The sequence below is a fragment of the Lonchura striata genome, chromosome 3 (assembly GCF_050655825.1).
Source record: "Lonchura striata isolate lonStrDom1 chromosome 3, ASM5065582v1, whole genome shotgun sequence".
In the NCBI taxonomy this organism is placed as follows: Eukaryota; Metazoa; Chordata; class Aves; order Passeriformes; family Estrildidae; genus Lonchura; species Lonchura striata.
In genome coordinates this window covers 63535099-63544193 of record NC_140705.1, presented here as the reverse complement: position 1 = coordinate 63544193, position 9095 = coordinate 63535099, and the positions used below count along the sequence as shown (strand labels likewise).

The following is a 9095-nucleotide window of genomic DNA, read 5'->3' as shown; positions in this document are numbered from 1 at the left end:
TAATACCCAAGATACTATACCCATTTTGCAAGTAAACAAGAAAACTGGAAAATCCATGTCACCACTTGTTGCTCCAACTCTGCCAAACATCACGAGCGACGCGATTAATCAAGGCCTAAATCGGATCGAGCTACAAATTCTGCTGCGCTTTTTATCACGTAGCTGCTGCGTTACTTCAGGCTTGCTGCATTGCTGCGAGGTTTAAAATTTATTAGTTATATTTAGTTGATCTTTTAATATAGATTATTCAAATTATCTTATTTAGTTGTTTTTGTTGGAATCATTTGAATAATATAGTTTTATATTAAATCTACATCTTAATTGTTTTCAGTTTATCAATGACTTTATTTGATTGTGTTATTAGACAAAAAATTGTCCAAATTAATTATTTAATTCCAATAATTCTATTTAATAATTTTATTTAAATTGGATAGTGGTGATTTTAATCATTCTAATTCAATTATTTAGTTTAAATTCTGTTAATTATTTCCTTCTATTTCAATCACCTGATTTTTAATTATTCTTGGTTAATCTGATTTCAATTCTATTTGTTTTATTTAATTGTTTCTTAGATTTATTCATTTTAATTATTTTAACGCATTACTTATCTTTATTATCATTGTTTGTTACAATTGTTTCTTTATTACAATTATGCAATTCTAATTCCAATTAATTTAATTATAATTGTTTTATTCAAATTCAAATATTTTATTTTAATTGTTTTATTTCAGTTGTTTCAATTAGATTCCAATATTTATTTTTGTTTGTTTTCAATCACTTAACCATTCCATCTAATATTATTTATATTATTTTGGATTGCTACTCAGAGCAGCAAAACAGCAAGTTTTGGGTAGTTTTGCGTCTGATGTAAGAGCAATTTAGCCAGACAAAGTTGCAGGCACTTTCTATACAGTCTGGTGCCCTTCCTAGTCCACTCACCTCCGGCCCTCTGCTGCTGCTGCCGCAGGCCCGAGCACCATCCAGTCTCTTGTCGGTTATCTCGGTGCTGTGCCCAAACCTGTGAGCGTGGCGCTGCAGAGGAAGGGGACTGGTTTATTTTGGCTGCCCGCAGATCTCACTCAGCTATAATTGGACCAGCACCATGGTAGTGGCCCAGGCTTCCTCCAGCGGGGCAGGTCAGTCCCTCAACCTGAGCCAAGCAGCAGCAGTTCCAGCACCGCCAGTTCCAGCTCCTCCACATAGCCACCCATCTCCAACTGGCTCAACAGCAGCATCGCTCTCCACAGACACAGGGCCCGGAGAGGCCGACGGCAGGGCCTGGCATGCAGCCACTGCTGGCAGAACCTCCCAAAAATGAACTGAAACCCGGCACTCCCGGCCGGAAGGAGAGGCCTGCTAAAGGGAGAGAGTCAAAGGGCGTTGGGAATGTGCAGATGGAAAGCAGGGCCCAGAGAACGAGGGAGGAGAGCTCTGAAGATGACACTGAGGTTTCTGACATGCTGAGGAGTGGCAGATCCAAGCAGTTCTATAACCAGACTTACGGAGGAGGCAGAAGGCCCAGACCTGACAGGGGTTATTCCAGCAGGGGAGGATACCAGTTCCAAAGAAATGAGGAGGCCTGGAAAGGACCACCCAGCAGAAGCAGAGATGATGGCTATCAGTATCAGAGAAACTTTAGAGGGCAGCCATATAGGAACGACAGGAGAAGGGCAACACTGGGAGATAATCAGAGGGGGCAGCAAGCATAAAATGAGTGGATAATTGGAAAATTTAAGTAAAAAGTAATTTGAAGTAGCAGTTTAAAATCCTAATTTCCTTTTAGTGAACTTCAATGATATGTTTAATTTTGGGCTAATTTTTGGCAAAAAAAAGACTAGGAGGATGTCAAGTCATACCATAGGGTTTTTGGGGGGATTCTAGAGTTTGGCTTAGCAGTTTTTCTTCAATGTCAAATTAAAAAAAAAAAAAAAAAATCTGTCAAACTTGAATGTTTCTCTTGTGTGTTACACGTATGGCAGCCAGCTAACCCTGTGTCTTAATGTATGTGATAAGTACTTTCAAAATTTTTATTTCATGTGGTCCATTTACTTTTGCATTGTATATCAAAAACAATTTTGTATATTTTATATTAAGTAATCCTGTAATCGTAATTAATTTATATTTTTCTGATGGTTTTCAACTTATGTCCATTTAGTAATTTGTAATTTTACCATATGATTTTGCTGTATCTTGTATATGAAGTTTATATTATTTATATGATGTATTGATATGTTTAAACGCCAGAACTCTCATTCCTTTTGTAAAAAGAAAGGGGGAGATGCGGTGGTGTGTTTTTATTTCATTTAATATTTGTTCAGTGTCTGTTCACCCCCCAACCCCCCAGTCTCCTCCTCTCCCCAGCTGTCAATCTCCCCAAGCTCTTCCCTAATCCACTCCTCTCCAAGTTGTCAATCCTCCCTTTCCCTGCCCCTTTCCCCAGAACATTCCCTGTCATTCCTCTCAGCCTCCTCCCCTGCTTCCAGACCATTCCCTGTCTATTTAGTGAGGCTCAACACCCTATTGGTTACTTTGTGTTACTCCACTCCCCTGTTTCCCCTGATTAGTTTGTGCTATGTTAGTCCCTCCTTAAACTCCTCCCCAGCCCTACCCTCATTGGTTGCTGTTCCTACTCCCCTCCTCTTGAGTTCTGTATAAAACCTTTGTTCGCCCTCTCCACAAGGTCTTGGGGCTCACCGAATAAATCCATCTTGTTCACCCCCAAGTCCCGTGTCGCCTCCCTCTGTTCCCGCGCCACCGACTGGGACAGCAGAGCACCCCGGGGGGAGCGGCCGCCCGTTCTCTTCCCTCTCGCCGCCCAGCACGCCACCGCTCGGGGTATCGCGGCGAGGGGGGGCGCATGCTGCGCCGCGACATCATTAAGTTTCTTTCCACTCAATTTTCCAGCCTATCAAAGTCCCACTGAATGCCAGCACAGCCTTCTGGTTTATCAGCCTCTCCCCACAGCTCTCTTTCATCAGCAAACTTGCTGAGGGTCTCTTTCCTTTAGCTGTCTCACTGAATCGAAAAGAGGATCTTTCTTGTTTTAGTTTACATTCATTCCTGGCTTATCACATACTCGTTTCACTGTGAGAAATATTATGTTGAGGGTCCTACAAAGACACGGTGAGCATGGAATTACTCCTGTGTTGCACATTTCTTATCTTAAAGGAAGGATACTTTTTTAATTTTTTGGTGTAATTGTTGTAGAAAACATAAAATACCTGAAACTTCTATTTTATAGAATTTTATAGTATTTTAATTTCAAGACCTAAAATACAAAACCCCTAAAAGCAATCTTAAGGATATTTCCACAAAGACTTTCTTCATGGTTTTATTTTTGTATTACAAGTGTGTTACCTTTGAAAATGCAAATATATATCATCATAAATTGCAATACAGGACATACAAAGACTTCCTGACCTTCATGTAGCATAAAAGGATTGTGATCAAATAATCAAATAATTTAATGCAGTAAAGGTTAGTTTAAAAAGTATCCAAGTTTGTATTCCAGACATAGACAGCAGATGTTGATTTACAGCTGGACCTGTGGTGGAAGGCATCTTCTGCCATTATCCCTGTAATGGGGAAGAAAAAGAGAATTGCTGCTGGCATGTGCATTTAAGCTGGGTAGTATTAAACTGAACTAACATTCAACACATTCCGTTCACCTGCATTTGTCCTGTCTCTGCAAGTTGTTTGTAAGTTCATCTCTAACCTCAGTTTCCACCTCTTTACAGTACAGGGCAAGCAAGGAAAAAATGCAGGAAAGTCCCCTAGAAAGTGACTCCTTCCTTAGCCTAAACCCACTAACCAAAACTCAAGAGACACCATTGATATGTGTCATATTAAGAAGCAGAAGAAAGGAAAACTTCTACAGTTTTAGGGTACAGAATTAAGAACAGAAGCCCAGGTTAAAACTGGTATTTTCCAGTTTTTCTCTTTTACCCCAGATCTGAGCTTGCTGAGGCCAATTCCAATGAAGTTGTTTGGGTTAGGTCTTTGTACTCTCTGTGGTTTTGAACCTGACAGGCAGGATTGATAGCAAATCTTTTGGCTAGGCATATGATATGTGACAGTAGTCTAGTGATTGATGTAAGTAAAAACCCAGATTTTTCAGATCAGCTAGTGGAGATAAGTATTGCATTTTGGCTTATGGAAACTCATAGCATTTGATAACTGATTTGTTTTTAAAAACACTACACTGAAAAGTATCCATGAAAGGGGACAGGCTCATTTTAATTAATCCATCAGATCAATACCTGAGCAGAAAAGGCTGGCAGAGCTTGCAGGAGAATTGCATGTTAATAAAGTTGGAGGTCACTCATTTTTCTAGGTAATTATTACTTGACAGAAAAGCATTTATGAAAGCCATGCTATGTATAACTATTTAACTATACTGTGTACAACTGTTTAAAGAAAGGGAAGAAGCAGATATTTCTGAGGACAGTGACAACAGGCAAATAATTATCTATCCCATTCCTCTAATCATCTTGGCCTTGTCATTCTTACCCGGTGTGTATCTGAGATTATGTAAGTATTCCAGCTACTATTGTCATGTGGGATGGCAGTTTCTATGGCACAATTTTTTCTCTACTTTTGGAGAGTATCTGCCTTTGATGAGGGGATAAATCTTGACTTCCAAAGTCATCCCCAGTTTCAGACAGTGACTTACCTGTCTCAGTGGTGCCTGCCCTGTCACTGCAGCACAGTACACTGCCTGCTGCTGTAGGCACTGCTGTGGTCCAGCATTGGCATGTACATTTTAGCCACGATGCAGTAGCTGACTCCAGGTCTCAAATCTTCTATTTTAATAACCTTGTCTTTCCCTTCATACACCAGGACCCTGTTTTGCTTCATACAGAGTGGGAGAAAGAAGAGCCAGTCAAGCACATTTCCCTAGCAAGTGTGTCTGTGAGTAAAGTTTGATGAGAACAGAGGATGCAGAACAGCACATGGACTTATACAATCGCAATAGCATTAATAACTTATTTATGCTTTTTAAAGAAAATTCCCTTCCCCACCCAAATTCCATTCCTGTCCCAATTTTTTAAACTAGGTCATAGATTATGAAATATTAAGTTGATGGAAAATAATACAGGGAGGAATTACAACTCAATCAAATTAAATTCCTGAAATATAAGCCTACTTTGTTTTCAAACGCTTGCACAGTCATTGCTGCTCTCACAATCCCAGAAGACTGTTTCAACAGCAAAACAGCGCTCACACTTTTCTGGCTATTCAATGGCAAAGGGTTCATATCTGAATATACTCTTACCTCATCTAGCAAGTTGTTAATTATGAAGACTTGAAACAGCAAATCATAATAACTTGTCATTGGTATTTTGCTGCCTCTCTTCCTTCTATAAGGAGAACGTGGAGCCTGGAGCTTTACTGTTATGGATTTGTTGCTATGAAGCACAGTTACCAGTGGAGGTCCTATCATAGCTATGGAAAAAAACCCAAACACACTATAAACACAGTTATTGTTTATGAATAATATTTCCTAGAATGCAATTTGAATCCATTCAACAAATGCTCATGTTACTAACAATATATTATGCTGTATTTACTCCTCAAGTGCCACTTTGTAAATTCCTACTTCTTGGTGTTTATTTGGTTTGGTTATTGTTATTTTGAAGATGGCATTTCCTGCATTTGTAAAGCTATCTTTGAGCCAAAATTTTTGAAATCCCTTAGAGCTGGTGTTGCTAAGTGCTGACTGATCAAGCAAAATTCCAAAATTGCCCTAATTTGCTTTTTTTCCTCATATTTGTCTTTATGCTTTCTGCACAAAACATCCATTTAAACTATTTCAGCTGTGCCAAGGATGCAGTTTACATCATCACTTTCAAATATTTTGCAATCAGCTTGGTTAAACACAGCTAAGGCTTGAAACCAGTGCCTGCATACTTGTGTGTGCAGCACCAGCAGTGTGGGGACATGGGCAGCAGCTGCAACACGAATCTCTCCAGGAGGAGGAGGTGGCACAAGGCAAGGTGCTCTGGTTTTGCTGCAAGGTACTTTATGTCAAAGCTTGTGGTTTCATCTGTGCAGGAGGCTCAAGGTGGTTTGCACTTCAGGGCTGAGAAGTGATCCACACTGAAAATTTGATTTTGCATTGGCCAGTGAGGGGAAAACTAGTTAATTCATGGTGAACTTACTGGTAGGTAGACTGCTACTGTTCAGTGTTTGGGCAGTCCTCCATTTCTAACATACTCTGACACTATAATGACAGTGCTAGCCAAAAAGCTTTGCACATGTCCTTTCCTGCAGTCAGGACAACACATAAATGTGAGAAGGATAGCAGCCTCCCACCACACACTCTGTTCTCTCTTCTCCCCACAAAGAAAAATGCTTATTTTTGTTGTCTTCAGTCCTTTCCTCCAGCAGCACCAAAAATGCCTGAAAATTATTTCTGTATTTCCATGCCCAGAGAAAGAGCTTGAATTAAAGGGATCTTTTGATCTCCTAATTACTGGTAAATGGCTATTTAGCCATAATCGCTTGGCTTTCAAGTGTGTGGAGAATTTCTCTGGCATAGCACTTCACCTGAGAGCTATTGACTCACTTCTTTACAAACAGCTTTGTGGCTAGAAAAGGATTACCCATATTTGCAAGTTGTGAGCAGAAATTATACTTTCCATGCCATGAAGATCAATTTCCTTCCAGAGGGACATGTATATTTGTACTTACTTTCTCTCCAAGGAGTGAATCTGCAGCTGAGGCTCCAGTTGGAGTAGACACCAGCCAGGGCTGCTCTCACTCTGCTGTAGTAAGGCTCCTGGATGTCAGAGGTCTCATGTGTTAGGTCACAGACACGGCTTGAAATCCCCCAGCACTCATCTTTGTTTTGCCACGTACTCTGCCCATACCTATGGAGAAAGAGGAGGGATGTAAACTTTAAGGATCATTGCCCATGTCCATGCAGATTCTCAGCCATCTGTTTTACTCTAGTGGCACTAACAAGCATCCTGCCATGGAAAATTACTGCATTCAACTTGATAACAGCTAAGGTTGATTTCATGGGTGTTTGGGAGCTACATGTTTCTGTATTTTCTGAAAGAAATCTAAAGCAGATATATGGGTCACCAGCCCTGTCGGAAGCCACCTCTTAGCCACAGCTTAGCCAGAGTGTTCACTGATGGGCAGAATGCTGGATTTCACCAAACTGTTTCCCAAGGGCAATAGTGATTTCAGGCACTCACCAGTGTGCCAGGGATAGGAGCAAACCCTGGAGACCAGCCCCTAATGTTGCCTCAACCCTTCGATGCAAGGCACTCTGAGACACTTCTGTGGGCAAGGTAGGCCACTGAAATACATTCAATGTTCTATTACAGAATAACCTGACCTACCTAGACCTGCTTGAAGCAGGTGGCTGGACCTAGTGACTTTCAGAGGTCCCCTGCAAACCACATTTTGCCTCAAACCCTTGGTCAATGAGGGTGCAGAGCACAGTGCTGGAGGTGCCTTGTGCTGCTTGACTGCACCTCATGGGATTGGTAAGTGCAGAAAAACTGCAAGCTGGCAGTCAAGGAGGATGTGGCTGCTCCCCAGGAATGAGAACATCCTGTCACCTGAGGAATCATCTTAGCCCCAGCAGGGCTAAGCCCCAGCACAGTGGGTGGCCCCGGTACTTACACTTTGTACTGCACAAAGTAGAGCGCATCTCTCGCCTCTCTGGCCCACCCAGGCTGCCAATGCAAAGTGGTGTTGAAATTTAACGAATGGAACTCTACCTTCTGTGGCTTAATCGAATCTTGCAGGTCTTGGTTTTCCAAAACTAAAAGCGCTGCAGATAAGAAGGAATGATAATATAACGTGTTTGTCACAGGCACACTCCTCCATACTGGAATCAGAGGGTATTGCTGCAGACCGTTTTGTTTCATGCCTAGCAGACCATATGGAAATGAAATTTCCTGGATCTCACATTCAAAACTTTCCAAGGCACGAAGTCAAGCAGTTACAGAAGAAACACATTTAGAACTATGAAAGGAATACTTTTATGTGGTCTGAGTGAGGTGGGGTTTTTTGCTGTTTGTTTTAGGTTTGTTTGTTTGTTGTTATTTTGTTTTCCTTTTTCTTTTTTGTTGTTTTTTTTGTATATTTTTCTTTAGTGAGTTTGCTGCTGTGAAAGATGCCTCATGCATATCCCAGGAAAGAAACCTTTCAAATCTGTTCACAGAGTCTGCTGAGAGCATTCCCATTAATACTTAAAAGTCAAGTGCTCTTTGCATCTTTACTCCACAACTCAGCTTTAACCTGAAGAGATTATAGCTCTTTTAACTGTTGCCACAGTCATGGTTACCAGCTCCTGCCTAATAAACAACAATCTGAAATTCACTTCTTTTCCTGTCTGTACCACTGGAAAAGCTGTCTGACAGTTTTCAAGATCTTCTCTTTTCAAACTGCTATATTATTTACAACAGATTCAGTTAACAACCTCTGAATCATTCAAGCTCTAATATTTTTGTGGGTTTTGTAACTCAGATGACAGCAGCTTTTACCCTGACATAGAACAGAATCAGGTAAGATTTGTACTGGCTGCTGGAACTGGTAATACAGCCATGAAAAAAATCTAATGGGCAACACATTCCTTTTATCTGCATTTCAGAACCTGGAAAGATAAAATAACAAACTAATTTGAAATTGACTAGCTTTTGAAACCCACCAAAAGATACAGAGATTTATTAACTCATCCAAAAATTCATTAACAAGCCCTGTCCTCCCACCCCCCCCTTCCCTTCCCATACAGGAAAAGAGCAAAAAAGCCCTTACTTACAAGTTGTCTCATCCTGAAGCATATGCATCAGTAAGCAGAGGAAGGAAAACATGATTCTCCTCATGCTTAGGAGAGCAGCTCCATGACTGAAAAGCACCTCTCTTCCTCTTGGGCATGTCCTATGAGGAAGTAATTGTTAAGCACTCCAGAGTTCCCCTTATTTTCAGTGGTTTCCAAATTCCCCGGTTTGGCTTTGGTTTAATTTAGCTGAAAACATATGAGTAGCTCTAAATTAAACATGAGCAATTGTTCTTTCTTGGCAGTTGTGGTCATGTAGAATTTGGAAGTAATTATGAACTAAGCCATTATGAAAAAT

The 9095-nt window shown here is 40.7% G+C and overlaps 1 protein-coding gene across 2 annotated transcripts; it reads right to left on the bottom strand.

Annotated features, from left to right (window-relative positions):
• Positions 1–3315: 3315 nt before the first annotated feature.
• On the bottom strand, positions 3316–9095 carry IL22RA2 (interleukin 22 receptor subunit alpha 2). 2 transcript variants are annotated; one of them, XM_085575345.1, is made up of 6 exons: positions 8780–9095; positions 7639–7789; positions 6694–6872; positions 5276–5445; positions 4673–4851; positions 3316–3575 (listed from the first exon to the last, which is right to left on the bottom strand). In XM_085575345.1, the coding sequence occupies exons 1-5, from the start codon at positions 8841–8843 to the stop codon at positions 4696–4698; spliced, it is 720 nt and encodes a 239-aa protein (XP_085431471.1). In that variant the 5' UTR covers positions 8844–9095; the 3' UTR covers positions 3316–3575; positions 4673–4695. The 2 variants fall into 2 exon arrangements, with proteins under 2 accessions (XP_085431471.1, XP_085431470.1); XM_085575344.1 differs by lacking the exon at positions 8780–9095 and having other exon boundaries at positions 7639–7886.

Coding starts and splice junctions, on each gene's coding strand:
- IL22RA2 (XM_085575344.1), bottom strand. CDS start 7,886: ATGAAACAAAACGGTCTGCAGCAATACCCTCTGATTCCAGTATGGAGG. Junction 6,873..7,638: donor TACTTTGTGCAGTACAAAGT/GTAAGTACCGGG, acceptor CTTTCTCCATAG/GTATGGGCAGAGTACGTGGC. Junction 5,446..6,693: donor ATTCACTCCTTGGAGAGAAA/GTAAGTACAAAT, acceptor TTTTTTCCATAG/CTATGATAGGACCTCCACTG.